The following is an 18,581-nucleotide window of genomic DNA, read 5'->3' as shown; positions in this document are numbered from 1 at the left end:
AGGAATGAAGCCAGAGTCATCACACAGAGAACCTTAATAATTACAACTTAATGGGATACTTTTTATCGTAAGAAAAGCCACAGAGTGACCTAAATTGTAACATTGAATGGAGACAGAAAATGAGACATTAGGAAATGTGTGTAGTTTCTGTTGCTGCAACCTGAGAAAGAGACATACAGATGTGTAAGAGTGTTGAAGGGCACCAACAAAGAGGGTTGAGATGTGCAGAGAGACTGAGTGCATAGGGCATTCATTCCCAAGTACTGTGTGTGTTGTCAGGGTGCTTAAATTGCTGTATAAATTATGAAGGCGATGGTTCAGTTATTGAGATCACTTGGTGCTAATCCAGAGGACCAGAATTCAGTTACCGGAATTCGTTTACAGGAAGCTTAGAGATCACTGTAAACCCATCTCTAATGGAACTGATGCTCTTGTTCAGTCTCGCCTGTGCCCTCCACCCACAAGTTACTGTTCTGAAACAAGAAAGCACTGAGAAATACATGATATATTTAAAAGAAATACATCGGCAAATGATGAAGGGTATCGGAGAGTTGATAAGCAAAAGAAAATAGCTCTTGTTAACTTACAAACTCTGTATGCCATCCTAATTTTATCCACCTGTGAACCTTGGGAGTCACAACAACAACCATCCTGGCAAGACACACCCATTTGTTCCACAATGGCATGGATGTTGTGGGGATAACCAACCAAGTTCAGCATCTAACTTGTACCTAGCACTGTAAACCTACCCAAGAACCGATGCCTGGGGTAGTCATGAGGGGGGACTCTACTTCTATTATTTTGCTAAATGAACATAATATAAAACTGTCCTCTAAGTATTTATCTGTATACCAATAGATTAATGTATTTCAAGTCTCAATAGAGATGCTCCTTTTTTTCTGGCAGCATCAAAGTGGAGAAAATAAGTGGTGGTGCTGTGCTCGGCCCAAAATATGGCATCTATATCAATTTTCATTCCCTTAAGGTTTAGGGAACATATAGGAAGAAAGAGGAATTTTGAAAGAGACAGATTTTTCAGGAGGATTGATATGAAACTGTCTTTTGGGCCCACACTGAATACAGGGAGAATAGAATACTGTTTATGCCATCGAATGGACATTTAGTCCATGTACTGACGAGTAAGATAAACAGTGAAGTGAGTGAGCACCGAATAAACAAGACAATGGTTTGGGAAAAACAGTGTTGTCTTTTTTTTCCTTTTCAGGAGAGTGCCTTCAAAGTTGTAGAACTTAGTGGAGCATAGTAGAGGAGATGGAATGTTTCCATTTGAGATATTTCATCAAATATAAAACCTCTTGCTACAGCTTCTTGAGGACTCTGAGACTACCTCTGCAGAAGATTCTTTAGCAGTTATGTAATGTCTTATTGATCAGTACATCTCTGAGATAAGGGGCTAAGATATAGCAAGTTCAGCGTTTTGCCAACAAGAATTGTACCAGAGATGGAAAAAATGTTCACGTATGTGTGTTACTCTTGCTCTCTCTCACTTGTTCCCTTGGGACAGGGAAGAAAACTAAGGAACGGAAGTTACAAATGTGCTATAAATGCCTAAAAACCCTTATCTATAGTTTTTATTTCCTGCCTTTATTTCAGCCCTTTCTGTTTTTTTCTTCCTTCCCTATTTCTTATTTATTTTAATTTTTTAGCACTAGAAGGTTATTTATCCTTTTCTGATTGTCAGACTCCTTCCAAGGTAGCAAAATTGAGTGGAGATAGATCATTATTAAACTCTGTTGAAAGCAGTCATGAAAAAAGACAGATATGAAGTCCACAACAAACTAACTTGTATGTCAAGTATTTTAGGCATAGATTCATGAATATTGGCAGCAGCAACTAGATTTTACCTCTCATGTCATTTCCAGTCAACCCCAAGGTTGATAAAAGCAGATACAAACACCTCCTATATACAGCTGCAAATTCTACTAAAGAATAGAGTATATGATGTAGATATTACATATGCATATAAGAAACAGAACGGTGGGGATGGTGTGATGTGTTTGTACATGCATGTCGGTGTAGACAAGCATGAGTTACAGAACATGTGTAGAGGTCAGAGCAAAGTATCTGGTGCTCCTCCTTGCCTTCTGCCTTATTTGATGCAAAGTCTCTATTGCTATTGGCTGATAGTTCCCAGATCCATGAGTATCTAGCACTTCTGAGTTCCTCCCACCCCCAGGTAAAGGCAACCCCAAGATTTCAGATCCATGTGCCCTCCTGGTGAAGTTTGTTATGTGTACTCTGTGGAATGAACTCAAGTCGCTAAACTTACTTGACAAGTGACTCTCCCCTGAGCTCAAGAAAGAGTATTTTAAAACACTGTAAGTGCTTTAAAATATTTTTCTAAGTAACAAAGGTCTGTGGTGACATACAATTTATATATTCATACTTCGTTACTGCAAATCCACAAATCTGTCTAGTGCTTAAAGTTTCTAATAAAATTACTTTCTATTACACCTTTAAAATGAAATAATGATTATAGGAATGAAAACAGAGTCTGGGGAACAGACCAACTACAGAGAATTTGTTCAGCAAATAATCTTAAGGCTTGCCTTGGTCAAATTCTAAGATTAGTGACAGAGTGAAATAAACGCACTTGGGATATATCCTAAAACATGCAATAATATGCATGAAGTACATTAAAGCAAATGGCATAAAGGTCTGATGTCAATGTGTACCAAATATTTGTAAATATTTTTTAATGTAACTTATTCATTTTATATCACCTCCCTCGGGCTGGAGAGATGGCTCAGCCGTTAAAGGCTAGGCTCACAACCAAAATACATCACCTCCCTCCCTCTTCTTTTCCCACTCCCTCCTCCCATCTACCCTCTTCTCTCCCTTCAATCTATTCCTCCTCTGTATTTATTCAGAAAGGAGTAGACCTCCCATGGGCATCAGCAAAGCATGGCATATCAAGCTGTCATAAGGCCAAGCATCTCACCCTTTATTCTGTCTGGGCAAGGCTGCAAAGCATGAGGAATAGGTTCCCAAAAACCAGAAACAGCACCAGGGACCGCCTCTTCTCCCATTGCCAGGAGTCCCTCAAATAGACAAAACTACACAACTGTCACATACATGCAAAGAGCCTAAATTGGTTCCTTGTAGGCTCCCTGGTTGTTGGTTCAGACTCTGTGACTTCCCATGAGTCAGGGTAGCTATTTCAGGGAATTTTCCTAAGAAATCCCTGACCTCCCTGGCTCCTACAGTTCCTCCGCTGTCTCCTCAGTAAGACTCCCCAAGCTTGGCCCAATGGGTCATGGGTCTCGGAAGCTGCCTCCACCCGTTATTGGATAAAGGCTCTCCTATGACAACCAAGATACTCACCAATCCAACCACAGGGGATGGCCAGTTCAGGCTATGGATCCACTGCTGCCAGGAGTCTTAGTTGTAGACTCCCTTGGTAGTTTCCCTTGTGTCTATCCAACCCAGTAAAGCCTCCCTTTCCAGTCATCTCTCTCAGCACTATCCCACTCTGCCCATCCCCAAACTTGGTCCCTCAAGTTCACATCACCCTGAATGAGGTAACCTAGACCCTGAAAAACAAAGATGGTATGTATTCACTCATAAATGGATATCAGCTGTAAAGTAAAGGATAATCATTCCACAATCCACAGACCCAGAGAGGATAAGTAAAAGGCCCAAGAGGAGTTGCTTGGATATCCCCGGGAAGGAGAAATAGAGATCTCCTGGATAGACTGTGATGGATAGGAATGGAATATTTTCAAATCTTCAGTCTCCCCAAGGGGAAAAATATGTTTGAGTGGCTGAGACATAAATATTTGCCATTTGTTGTGTAGTAATTACCTCCTAATTGAAACAATTCCTCCTGCAGGGATGGTTATAACACTAAGGAAACTAATAAAGCTTTAAGTGTCCAGGAGCTTAGGAATTTATAAGAGGCACAAGGCTCTCCCCAAAGTGATAAGCAGGAAATAATTACTAGAGGAAAGGACACTATAGAGCTGCCTGTAAGTTGTGTAGTGAACTCCAGAGATGCAGAGTTCATAAGTTATCACTTGCTCACATGTCAGTGGGTTTTTGGTTTAGTTGCTAGTTGCTTTGCATCACTTATGCTCCAATAAACAACCTCTAACAAACTCATTTGTTCATCAGCATAGATTTGGCTGGAATTCTTTGCTTTGTCATCAATGCCCTTTCCTGAGAAATAAACATTTGTTTTCATCTTCTCCCCAAATATTACATAATACAATTGAAATCTGGACAGTTATTGACATAAGCAAAGGGTAGCTGTGGAGGAGAAGTTGCATGGTCCTTGCATTAAGTGAGAGCACATTAATGGAAGCCGATTACTCTGTGGGTAGATATTTGTGAAGGCAATCTTTGTATAATTATGTTTCCATTCATTATAATGGATGCTGTGCCTTCTTGCTCAACCTGAATCTGCATGATTTCTGCAATAAATAATGAGCCCAACAATCAAAGGACATCTTCAGTTCTGCAAATGGAATGTCAGCCAGTGGTGGGATCCCATGACGGCCAGATCTTCTAAATGTTATGGAGTAGCATGCCTCTTTCATGAATGAAGTCCACCTCAGGAGCATGGAGATTCCCTTATAACACCTGATGGACTAGGAAATACATTGCAATTCCCAAAATATCTTATATCTACCTAGAAAAAAGCAGGCTATGCTTTTTGTGTGTCCTCTGCCATGGCCATAAGAAATACAACTGAGACTGAGTTGTCTTCACAATAAAAAGAAAATTGTCTGTATATGGGAATAATTGCAATGGAAATGGATATTTACATGTTATCTTCCATATAAGCATCTGATTCTTTTGTGCAGGTGTAATAAAAGTAAGGATGAAATGGACATGTTGGTTTGCCGTTCCTTAAAACTGACAAAATGCAAGAGAATGACAGTACAAATTAAGTGATGTATTGAAGGCTCCTTCCAGACATTCACATTCCTGGAACACACATGAATAACTGGAGAATGAAAAAAATGGAGAATGGGTAGAAATGAGAAAGGATACCCCTCAGGTTTTATCTTTAATACAAAGAACATGAAAAATCCATTTTTCAGTATGTAGATGAGGGCTTTCATAATGGGCCAGTACAGGAAACTATGAGAATCAGGGAATATTCTGCCTTTGAGCAGTTTGAATTAGTAAAGAATTTCAAAGAAAGAATGGAAGCACCTCTTATAATCTGGTTTATAAGGTCATCGGATGTATAGGTTAATAGGATCAGTCTCAGTGCTTTGGAGGTGGAGAGATGGAGTAATCTAACTTTCCTATACTCCTAGAGAAAAAGAATGCATAACCTGAAGCAAGATAGAAATCAGTTTCTGATGGACTGGCTCATTTGGTCTGTGCCATTAGAGACCCTTGGTAATCACTGATTGATCTCTCCATTAATATTAGAGGCGAGAAGACCAGAGAGGAAGACAGGCATTACTAATGGAACTAATTATGAGAGAGGTGATATTTGATGTACAGTTCACTGGGCTAGAGAGGACTGTGCATTAGTAGAGAGAAGGGAGAGATTGATTCATCAAATACCAGAGTGCAGAGATGGGCTTTGGATACTGTTGGTTAATATTGATTCACAACATATTAGTATTCATAATTGTATAAGACATGAACTTCTCAGTAGGTTTGTGAAAACGTTTCTACATTGGGTTACTTCAAATAGGAAGAACCACCCTAAATGTGCATTTTACCAATCCATGGACTAGGGTCCTGGATTGTGTAATAAAGAAGGATTAATATTAATGTGTCCTTAAACTGTGAGAAAAATAGCAGAAAAAAACATTTGTTTCTAATGGTAGTTATAGGGTATTTTGTCACTGAAACAGGAAAAGTTTATGTGGTTGGGACTGTTGCTGTGATGAACTTTACACTGTTGTTATTAACTCTTTGGAACTGGCTTTCTAGGAGAAATTTTGAAGAGTCTGAAACATTGGCGAGAAAAGACCTAGATTCTACAAGCATCTCTTCATAAGCTAATGGCCATTTGGTGGGAGTCTTGAAGGAGAGAAAGCCATGCTAAATTCATATAGTGGTGGACTTATTCATGAAGTTCCAGGCGCTATCAGAGACTCTGGAAAAATGTATCTGGGAAATCATCTGATGGCAGTCTACCTGTGCTGTGAGAACTTTAGTCAAGGCTAAATTCGAAAGTTAAGTTAATACTTTGCAGAAGAAATCTCAAGACAGGATACCATCAGGGTGATGTTCTACTTACTGATCATTGGTCTTTTCCACATTGAGGAAAAAATAGAAAGAGCAGGCAGAGGGAGACAGAAAAACAGAAAGAGGAAGGCATAGGGAGACAGAAACACAGATAGAGGTAGGCAAAGGGAGACAGAAACAGGAAGGGGAAAGGGAGGGAGAGACAGAGGGCAGAAAGGAGGGAGAGATGAGAAATAATGATATTTAAAACTGTGCGGTTGGTCAAGGAAAACAGTGTTAATGAATTCAAAGTTACAAACAAATCATGTACTAAATCACTTGTATTTATTCAGTGTCCTTAAAGAGAAATATGCTGTTGTACACTGATGTAACAGAAGAGGTTTCCAATGGACAAGATCCTACCTTTGCAAGGCTCCATCTGTTGAAAATGGAAATGAATTTGGAAAGAGAGAGCATTTGAAAACTGAGAACACCATAATAGGGTTTTTCTGCTTGAAACAATTGCCAAAGAAAATATTTCTGTATGTCCAGTGCATGTCAATGAAATTGTGTCTCAAGAGGGACAGACTCAACCCCAAAACGACACCAAATCTAGACAGTGCTACATACAGGATACTTGTTTACAGGCATAAAAGACACAAGAATGAAGGCAATATGAAATCATGGAACACATGCCAACTTTCTGTGAGGTCACTACAAGCAAGCCATGTGAACCAGCGCTATAGTCTGCAAATTCCTGAGGTCACTGTGTAAAGCAATGGTGGTGAAGTCCAAGTTGAAACGGAGATACCAGGATGATGGAGATGCCAAGACCCTAGAGAGTCTGCCAAGAAAGGCTGGTACACCAAGTGGAGCTGGTCCAAAGGAGAGGCTATTGTGGGGCAGGTAGCAGAGCCGGAGGTTTGAAGTTAGTCGAGAACTCCCAGGTGATTCCTTCTCAACCTCTGGTGTTGACATGGAGCTGCAGGATTTGGAATTTGCCCAAGCAGGTTTCAGTCTTTTTGTTTCCCTTTTCCTTTTTCTGCAACCATTCCTCTCTGCTAGAATGGGAATACCTATTCTGTGACAGTGTGTATAGGAACAATGCTACATGTTTTTTCATTTGATGGAAGCTCAAAGTAAAGCCATTGTTCTGATTCCCAGAAGAGACTTAGACTTCAGACTCTTAAACAGTGCTAGTATTGCTAAAGACTATAAGGCCCTTTGATGTGGGGCTGAATTTATTTTCCACCACAACATGACTAGAACCCAAAGGGGACAAAGGGTGAAGGTTAATGACTTAAAAGTTATCTATTAGAAAGCAAGGATGATGACTCAATGGGTGACGTATTTGCCATGAAAGCACGAAGACCTGAATTTAGATAGGTAGAATTCATGGAAAGCACTACTAAGTAGTGTGTGTCTGTAATCACAGTGTCCTACAGAAATAGGAGGTAGAGGGAGGGGAATCCTTAGTGAATCTATAAAACAAAACAAAACAAAGTGACTAAGCCAGGTGGTGGTGGCTCATGTCTTTAATCCCAGCACTCAAGCGGCAGAGGCAGGACCATCTCTGTGAGTTCAAGGCCAGTCTGGGCTACAAAGCTACACAGAGAAACCCTGTCCCAAACAACATCAACAAAAACAACAAAAGAGTGGACTATGGGAACTGATACTCTAGGCTGTCCTCTAAGCAGAAACATACAGTGGCATGTACATGTCCCTATCACACACGTGCTATGGATACAACATAGCCAGCTGTCTCTGAATTTTGCTTCCATGATGTCTTTATCATGATGAATGGTATCAAAAGTATGCACCAAAACCAAACTCTTTCTTCTTTATATTTCTATTAAATTTATTTATTTATTTTATACCCAACCTGAAGTTTCCCCTCTCTCTTCTCCTTCCATTCCCTCCTCACCCCCATCCATTCCTCTTCTCTTTCTGTTCAGAAAGGGGCAGGAATTCCATGGTTGTCAACAAGCATTGCATATCAGGTTGAGGTAGGACTGTGCTCCTCCCTTGTATTATGACTAGGCCAGGCTGCTTGTAGGAGTTCAGAGTCTGTACTGATAGCCAGGGAGCCTGCATGGGACCAACCTATGCTCTCTACATATGTGAGGCAGTTGTGTAGTTTGGTCTACTTGTGGGACATCTAACAGTGGGAGCAAGGGCTGTCCCTAACACTTTGACTGGCTTTGGGTAACCTATTGTTTATATTTGTTCTATTTTGTTTTGTTTGTTTTTATATGATTTGCTTTTATTTTAAATTGGCAAGGGAGTCGTGGTCAGGAATTATTGGCTTCGCTGAGTCCCATGTCAGAATGTGAGCTTTATATAGTAAGAAGGGTATGAGCAGATCTAAATGAGTCAGGCTGGCATGTCAACCAGGTTCCAAAAGTGCTGAAGCAATTGGAAAAGAGAGGAATGATCAAAAGGCAAAACAAACAAGAGTTCAGCTGAGGTCAGTGGAAAAATAAAATAAAATGTGGCAAGCTTTCTGTCCAGCCAGAGTCCTAGGGAAGACAACAACAGAAACCTAGTGAGCATCTGGAAGGCATTAAATCTTGAGCAATAATTTATGGGAGACCTAAGTGATAAAACTATGTAAGTAAAAAAAAATTCAGAATGTTAAACTTGTCCTAGGTGTGGGTGATTATAGTTTGTGGAGTACAGTTTTCTCTTGCAAAAATAGTACACTAGGGTAGAGATTTTCCATGCTGCCCAGAGCTCTTTAAGTAGCCAGGTATAGCTAATTGAAACACAAGAATTATAGAGCTTCACAAGAATTTATTGATAAGAACTTGGAAGCCAACTCTTTCTTTGACATGAACAGACCAAAAGGTACAAGCTGACCCCATCAAGATCATCTGGGATGGGGATACACTGGGGAATATAAGAAGATGTCAAGTCACCCACACTGTGATTTGAAAGCCAGACCTCTACACTGATGATTTACAAGGGCCTATATACCGTTCTTGGGGTAGCTCTTGGAATCAGGCTCATGTCCAATTACTGACTGTACTAGTATTAATGTCCCAAACACACACCAATATGCTCAACACCCTCACACTTTACCAGATCCAGACCATTTCCCTGTATATCTATCCTCAAACTGAAAAGCATGTTTTTTTCTCTTTCTCATTCCTAACTCTGAACCAAGTCTGATTCATGCAAATTAATTGTGCTCTCCTAAGAAATGTGCTAAGCCATATAACCTGAAAACCAATCTCCCTGTCTTTGTTGTGTATCTCCTCCAAAAACTGATTACTGTGTGTATTGCATTACTCATATGGCTGTGCATTTCCATCCTCCTAGATTAGGACTATGAATGACTCACATCTTATCTGTTTTGCTTAGAATGAACACTCTATACACGTATATTAAACTGAGCAAAATTCTAAATGATCAGAGCTTCCTCTAACATACTGAAATAAATTTTCTCCAGGATAGCCCATTAGGTTATTTTGAGTTCAGGTCTGAGAGGAAGGGACGTCCATAACCCACAGAAAACGTGAGGCAACTACACACTATTATTAACTTTACTGTATTTCTTCTACACTGGCTGACTTAGCCTCCATCGCAAACATCTCTTTTCTTCCTCAGATTAGTATATCTCAATTCAGGTCACAGTGAATTCCAGGGTGATAGGAGTTCTCAGTACAGCACATGTGGGTTTTTTTAAATCTTTAAATACATATTCTAGAGGCTTTTTGACAAACTAAAGTTTGCCAACATGTGTCTCAAGTGTAATGAGGTTATGCCATTTTTAATGTTAGGATTTTCTTTTCATATTAAGACTTTTGTATAAAATTAGAGCTTTGCTGAATCCATTGTCATTTCATGGAGAAATGTCCAGATGAACTACATGGGACTTGTGAATAACAAAAAGAAGTGAAAATAAACCACTTGAACTGCTTAAACAACAACAAAAATTAGTCTCTAATATTTAATGAAGGAATATTTGCTTTTCAAATGATGAGAGTTGTTAAAAATATCGCTTTGGCCAGGAGGTATTGGCACACACCTGTAATCACAGCACTCAGGAGGCAGAGGCAGGCATATCTCTGTGAGTCTGAGGCTAGCCTGGTCTACGGGAGTGAGCTCCAGGACAGGCTCAAAAGCTACACAGAGAGACCCTGTCTCGGAAAACAAACAAAAATCATTTTGCATATGCACATACCTGTTTTGACAACTAACAAAGGACAAATGTTACTGGGCATCAACTGTGTGCAACACACAATGAAAGAAAACAATTCAAAAGAAACATGTCATCTCAGTGGAAAAATTCTCCTACCAGGTGTTTTCTCACATGTAACTTTTCTGTGACCTATCTTAAATTTCCATTTAAAAGGAAATGTAATGGAGTCATTATCTTAATACGCCTGACATTATATTTTTCAAACAATTAAGAATAACAAAGAAGTGCTACTAAGAAGTGAAGAGGAATTCGAAAGGTTGATATCTCTGTTAAATTCTGATTTAATGAATATTGAGCCATCTAATTGAGACAAACAAAGATAATATGAAGTTGTATGAAGGACATATCCTTGAAGATACCATACTAATATGTAATTTGTTGAGACCAGATACATTGATGAATACTGATGCTTTTATTTTTTGCTTTGCAAAAATACGTCTCATGATAGATGAATGAAAGGGTGTCAAGTTCCTCCTTATTATAAATCAAATAGCTGCATAATTTGGATAAGTAGTCTCTGACTCAAACTGTCTAGATTTCAACCTCAGATTTACAGTAACATAACAAATTACCGTCAATCAAAAATCTATTTCGTGGCTGTCAGGATGGCTCAGATAATCAGAGGGTGTGCCACCTAGGGTGAAGTCCTGAGTAAGAGCACTAGAACCCATGTGACTGAAGGAAAGAGCCAACTCTCGTGCTTGTCCTTTCCCTTTCGCATGTTTGCTGTGGAACACGGGGCCAGCCCTCATTCATACACGTACATCAATACATGTAACTGAATCCATCTCATCGTATATAGAACATATATGACGATTTAAAAAATAAAATTATCTTTTCAAATATATCTTTTACTTTGGGTTCAAGCACAGTGCCACAAAATATATAATATATATATATATTAAAATGTCATTAGTCCAATGTTCAATTAACTGCATACTGAACTTACCAACTCACCAAAGCAAGTATTATTTTTGACAGTTGAGAAATTTGAACAAGTGCTTCATTTTTAATGATACTATTCCGGTACAAGAGCTAGCTTGTCGGAGCCCATTCCCCATGGTGGGATGCCATGGTCAGTCTTAATATATGGGAGACGGGCCAGACTCTGCTCTAACCTGTTGTGCCAGACTATGTTGACTCTTCATGGGAGCCCTTACCCATTAGGAGGAGGGGACTAGGAGTGGGGTATAGGGGAGATGAGGAAGGTGGGAAAAAGGGTGGGAGGGAGAACGTAAAGTAAAACCAAAAAAACTAAAAAATGAAAAGAAAGTCTAAAAGAAAAAAAGTGTTTTTACAGAATTCATTTAAGAAATAAAGGAACTGTGCCTAAACGACAAGCTACAACCGGTAAACATTTTAATTCCACAGTCACACAGGTTCGCTGTAATGGAAACTTGCCACTGTGGATAGCCCAAAGGCAGCACATACCTTAGGCAGCCCAGTTGTTCCAGATGTGTAGAGAATGTACAACGGGTGCTCTGAGACAACAGGCACACAGTCATGCGACTGGGCTTTTGCCATTTCTTCTTCCCAATCAAGATCACGGCCTGACATCAAAGGAACTTTCTCCTGCACCGAAAAAATATGTCAAAATGTGCATAGTGAATATAGGAAATTAAGTTACAGGAGAGCCAAGGAGTGGCTAAATCTGTAAGTGCCAGCATCCTTTAAGAAGTTGTGCCTTCATGACACTAGCTTTGGATTTATGAATGGATCTCAAAGTTACAAGTTAAGGTAGATTTTATTTTTTGAAAATCTATATTTTCACACAATCCAGTGGTTTGGTGTTACTTTCTCTCTCATGGATAAAAACCAAATTTTTACTGCCCTCTAATTCAATGTGATGGTGTTGTGCTTTTGTGAGTCCTGAAGCTTAATTAACAAAGAGATACATGTTTGCAAAAATGAATGTGCACAGGTAACTTTAAAAACTAAGTTCTAGCTTGACTTTTTAATATAGAAGCTCCATCCTGGCCAGTAAATATCAACTAATGCATTAAATTATGTTTGTATAGGGACGTTTGGGTGCCACACTGCAGCTACATTTCTAATGGAGCATCTCAATTAACCTTCAGAGATAAGAAAAAGATCAACATGTATTTGTTCAAGACTGAAACAAATTTTCAAAATCAAAGACAATAGGTGACACACAAAATGTTTTCCTCATTTATTAACATGATAGACAATAAAACAAAAAAATCTTGTTTTCTTCCCTTAAGAAAAAGGTTTTGTATTATAAATTTTGTGATAATAACTGTGTCATAAAAAGGAGACATTAAATAAATTAAATAGCCATTAAGTGGGAAGAAAAATGAAGAATAGGGAGTAGGCTTGGAAAAAAGTCACTCTAATGAGAAACTACAGCCATCTACATAAGAGATTGTACTATTTCTTGAAACATTAAATTCAAGATTCTTTATCAAGAAGGGTGTTTTGATTTTTTTTTGATACTCCGTATCACTGGCTAGCTTGGAGCTCCTTATATAGATTGGACTGACTTCCAATTCATAGAGATTTTTGCCTGCCTCTACCTCCATTTCTGTGAGATTAATGCCATGCACTATGACACCTGGTATATCAGGAAGTTTATAGTGAAGAAGTCATAAACACAGGCAAAAACCAATTACACAAACTTTCATAGAGTAAATTAACAACACTAGACATGTATGAAACTATTGACTTCATCAAGACAATGTCTGGATTAAGCTCACAGGCTCTGGGAACTCCCAAAAGAAATTAACTTCCACTTTCCAGGATTCCTACTATTAACCAGGACTATAAAAACTTTTCATACATTTAAATATGTAATTTTACAAATTATGTATTGAGACAATATCATAAATGCAATATGTCTGAGTGAATTTATTTGTATCTAAATATCTGAACTGAACATCACTTGTAAAGTTTATATTTCAAGCACAACTGATGTCTCTTGCCTCCCTTGGATAGGTAACTGCTGACACCATTTACATAAACAGAACAGAGAACTGTAAGCAAATTGTATTTCCATTTCATTTTATGCATGAGATAAAAATAGCCAATTTCAAATTACCAAAGCTTTAACACCATAATTGTAGAGCTGTAAAAATCATCATACTGCAAAATGAAAACTGAATTGTGATTACAAACATCTTTGATTTTTACAAGCCTCTAATGAAATGGGCACCAGAAAAATGGTTATCCTTTAGGCTAAAATAATATATGTGACTAAACCATTCTGAGGAAATGAAGAGAGAAGTAACAACATAGGCATTTATTGTATAAAGTGTATGTGTGTGTGTGTGTGTGTGTAGACAAGCCCTTCCTAGATATTAGAATTATTAACAGACAACACTTAGAGAAAGCCATGGAAACAAGGGATATTCCTTTGCTTCCTTCATAGTTTGCCTGAGGCTCAGAAGTAGTAGCCAAAGGTTTACTTCATTGAGTAGAAGTACAGCTAGTGAAAAAGACACTGTACCAAGCCTCACCATTTCTTTCCTCTAAATTAAAAGCAAACAAAACCCACTTGGTTTAATTACTGCCTAAACAGAAGGTCTTATATAAAGACCAGATGTATCAAAAGCCTTCTTCTGTATCACTGGAGAGGCAAGACAGAAAGGGCAAAGGGACAAAAGTGAGCTAGTTAGATGAGATAAAGAGATAAAACAATTCCATTGAGAGAAGAGAATCACATTAAAATTTGGATAAAGAGGCTGAATATCTAAACATCACATACTAATGGAGCAGAAGAAATAGCTCATATCTTATTGTTTAAAAGTTATCAAACCACAGTTCCAATTATGCTATATCCATTAGCTAGAATTTGGGTGTTCACTGGTCCATGACTCAGTTTCTTCAGCAGCAACATGGAGCCAGGGTAAGATCCAACTCATTGATCTGTGAGAAGTAAATAAAGCAAAGACACTGGAAACCGCTTAACACTGTTCCCACTCTAGCACAAGGCCTCTGCCTCTTCTAAGTGAACTCATATCTGTTTGTACACAGGAGACTCGCAAATAAATGCTTCTGTGTGTTCCTTTCTGCAATTTCTCTGCCCTTTCCTCACCTACACTCCACTCAGGGGCTGACGTTGTGTTCCTTGATTTACATGGCAACAAAGCCTCTTTTTAAAATATGTGTGCTTGAAAGAAACTTAGCCTTCTTCTCTGAGACAGTGAAAGCATTAAATTCACCGAGTGCAACAGTTCATGAACCACAGCCCTGAAGCTCCACAAGGGAATTTATTGTGGCAATGATTCTTGTGATGTGCTCATCAAAATGACACAGTCTTACGACTCTAGTCCCCAAACTCGTCAATTAAGTACTTTCTGATGAGATCCTCTCGAGAGATCTACAAAATGACATATGGACATTTGCAATGTTGTAGTTTATCTTCTACTAAAAGAATAATGAGTTGCTAAACAACTAACTTGGTCCTATGGTATGAAGTTAGAGAACTGATTGATGATAGAAGTAAGGTGATCATCAGGTCTAGGTTAAAAGGCAAAGTATAAAATATTTTCATTGCTATCATCTTTCCTTTTCTGTGGATCATAGAACAATTTGTAGAGAATATTCAAATTTTATTTTTCTGAAGCCAGTTTATTTCTGGATGAGAAAACATTCCTTAACGTTTAAAAATATACCTTGCATATGAAGAATCAGACCTTTCCGATGGGTTATAAAGCAGAGGGGTAAAGAGCACATTCAGAGTGTAAGTGCTAGAGGCCAAATCACGACTGTTACCAATTAGGCAGGGCACTCCAACTCAGTGCATGATTTGCCTTCGTCAAATAGGAGTTACAGTCCCTGTAACTCATACAGTTGCCAAATTCTACTTGAATCTTGAAAATGACATCCATAGTATCTTGATAACTAAATAGCAAGCAAGTAGTTAGTATTTGCTAGTATATACAAATTAGTCATAAGTGACAGCCCAGGAGAAACCTAAAGTATTACTAGCACATGTGCTTGTGTGGCTTCTTAATTGTTATTCTCACCTAGCTTTCCATAGACACTGACATCTCTCTTTTTTCACTTCCATAATTGCAATCGTACTCAGGATATTTAGTAGTTCAGGAGTCAATTGTAGTGTTCAAATGATCAAAACTAAAATCATCTTTGGCACAATACCATCAGCAAGAAGAAAGTTAAAAGTTTCCAATTACCATATTTGGACGATTGTAAATGAGAACCCTGTCTGGTCTATGTTGTCCTATTCTCAATGCTTCTTCCAAAAGCGGGACGTATTCTACCTTTCTTCCAGGTTCAATGCCGAATGATGCTGTAACAACCAGCTTGGGCTAAAATAAGAAGAAGAAGAATAAAAGGAAAAAAAGGCTTTAATAATCCTAGCAAAAGTAATCAAAATATTCCAGTGTAGATTGTCAGTTTAATATTTTGAAAGAAATGTTAAAATGGTTTCTGTTCACCATTAAACAATGGCATCAAAAGCAGTAAACCCCCTTATAACCACTAACACATAAGATCTGACTTAACAGTTCAAAATCATATACTTAATGATACCTAGGGCTCATAAACTTGAACCGTATAAAATACCTTCCAAAGAATTCATTAAACGAAGTAAATCTCCCATGATCCAGAGAAATGCTGACCTCTATTACATTCATACACACACAGGGATATGCATATATACAGACCCAAATGCACCCACATGCATGCACACACACACACACACACACACACACACACACCTTTTTGTTTATGGGAGTATTGTATCTCTTAAGTGACAAGAATCCACCAGGTTGCAATCAGGAAGCTATTTTAGGTTTTCTGTATAAATGTTGTCTCCTACATATGACAAAACGAGGCAATCCAAAACTTAAATAAATTTTAGTCTTTTTCCTCATTCTTAATACATAATTAGTTTGGTACATATTATATAGTTTACTATTATTATTATTATTATTATTATGAATATTATTCCTTTGAAACAGAGTCTCATATGTAGCTCTGGTTGTCCAGGAACTGACTATATAGGTTTCCTCACGCTCAGAGATCATTCTTTTGTCTCCTAAGTGCTTCATAAGTTCAGGACTTGCTCCTGTTATTAACGTACATTCATCTTCATATTTTAAGTGTAGGTGAAAGGTGTCCCTGGAATGTCTATGTTAATCTTTCTTTGGAACATGCTAGGTGTATCTCAGATATGGGACTATAGTTCACATGTTCCTTTACCTCCTAACACAGTAAGCTCTCCAATGACAAATAAGGATAGCAATTATTTTGGGGTCTTTTGATCCTCATACATTGCTTAGTACATCATAAGTTCTCAACAGCAATCATCTAAGCCATTTTTTCAATAATTTATAGAAATAAGCATGCCATTATTTTGTTATTATATGGTTCCAAGACAAGCTGTCATGTAACAAATTAATCAAGAAACAGATTATCACTCTGTGGTATTGCATCTGTTCTTGAATTCTGACTTCTGGTTACTTTAGGGACAATTTAGACTATGTCAATTATATGCATATACAGTCAATTTTGCATTTTTTTTGTTTTTTTTTTGAGACAGGGTTTCTCTGTATTGTTTTGGAGCTTGTCCTGGTACTCGCTAGGTAGACCAGCCTTGGTCTCGAACTCATAGAGATCCACCTGCCTCTGCCTTCCGAGTGCTGGGATTAAAGGCATGCGCCACCACCGCCAGATATTTTTGCAATTTTAATGTTACCTAATACTCATAGAGCTGCAGCTCACTGCAGTTACATAACTTGTCTCAGGTTAGAAGTGGTGGAGGCAGGGACATCGGTTCTGTCTGGTTTCAGAACCTTTCTTTCCAACTATATATAGTAAGTTGATATTTTTAAAGACATGGAGAGAGAAAATAGATATAATTCTTGTTTAGTTTTATTATATTGTAAAGATACATATTTTAACATAGTTCACAATTATTATCTTTAATGTTTATGAGCATAACACTAGATAACATTTCCTAAGATTAGAATTTGGAACAAATGAAAGTAAGCTATACAATAAACGAAGAACACATATAAATTTATAACACTTGAAGAATTAAAGTAAATCAAAATAAGAGACTAAACAAAAATATTATTATTATTATTCTTTTGGGATGAGCCTCAACTCAATATGTTTTTAAAAATAAAAGCAAACAAACAACAAAAAAACCAACTAAGTCAGGTGGTTAGCTCAAAAAATGATGTCCCAGTTCTAACACTTAATTGATTTCCAAATGAAGCAGATATACAGTCTTCCTGTGTGCCTGCATCCCACGAGAATTGCTAATATACTCACTCCGTGCCCTGCCAGGAATGTTTCATTTGGGGCTTGTGTAACTGTAAGGTATGCCATCTTCTCTTTCCTTCCTTCCTCAGGCTTCTGACTACCATTTCCCCACATAGTCACAACTGCTTTGCAAAGAGACTACCTACTACAAGTTCTTGCTCAAGCTCTCAGAGTCTTCCACACTGCAAGACTATCTTCCTCTAACATCACTTAAAATACAACACTTGCCTGCTCCAAACTCTGCATTGTTATTTCTGTAGATTCAGTAGAATCCTACCTAGGGAGTTCTCTCTCTACTACATTCTGTCACACTAGTGTGCAGCTCTCTCCTTGAAGGCTCTTATTTCTTCTTGCCTGTAACTCTTGATTTATATTTTTTGTGGATCCCATTATCTCATCGCAATCAACTAGGAGATCTTAGTCAAGATCCCACTTAAATATTTCCATTTTCCAGGATTTTCTCTTTATCTGACCAAAAAGAAAAAGAAGAAGAAGAAGAAGAAGAAGAAGAAGAAGAAGAAGAAGAAGAAGAAGAAGAAGAAGAAGAAAATGTCCATACCTATAAATTAGAAGGCCATGCAATTTTTGTGCAGTTTTACTGTGACACAGATATACTCACCCTTGTGTGTATTCTCTATGCCTATCATAGTGTTATACTAGCAGCTGAATGGCTGCACCAGAAACAAAGTGGCACAGAAATCCTCAAATATTTACTGTGTGGCTCCTTACAGAAAAATATGTGGTGACTCCTGCTAAGTTCAGGAAATGGTAATGTCCAACATATTTAAATGAATCATATAAGCCATAAATCATGTACTACATGATTTAAGGTCATACCTCAAGAATCTTTCACAGTAGGTTTGTAGTATTTATTATCTTAGTACCCAATTTAAAAATGTGACAGCAATATTCCAAACATTCCCTCTTAACCCTGTACCTCTGTGCCAATCTCTCAGGGTAATAATCATTT

The 18,581-nt window shown here is 38.0% G+C and overlaps 1 protein-coding gene across 1 annotated transcript in view; it reads right to left on the bottom strand.

The window, feature by feature from the left end:
* The window catches only part of Acss3 (acyl-CoA synthetase short chain family member 3), a 169,623-nt gene that overhangs the window by 92,147 nt on the left and 58,895 nt on the right, over positions 1-18,581 (bottom strand). The window contains exons 4-5 of the mRNA XM_040754956.1: positions 15,514-15,648; positions 11,792-11,932 (exon numbers count right to left, since the gene is read on the bottom strand). Coding sequence (XP_040610890.1) covers positions 11,792-11,932; positions 15,514-15,648 — 276 coding nt within the window. The remainder of the gene's footprint in view (positions 1-11,791; positions 11,933-15,513; positions 15,649-18,581) is intronic.

This window comes from Mesocricetus auratus, unplaced genomic scaffold, assembly GCF_017639785.1.
Source record: "Mesocricetus auratus isolate SY011 unplaced genomic scaffold, BCM_Maur_2.0 Super-Scaffold_100011, whole genome shotgun sequence".
In the NCBI taxonomy this organism is placed as follows: domain Eukaryota; kingdom Metazoa; phylum Chordata; class Mammalia; order Rodentia; family Cricetidae; genus Mesocricetus; species Mesocricetus auratus.
Note: the sequence above shows the minus strand (reverse complement) of the source record. Positions and strands in the feature narration are given on the sequence as shown.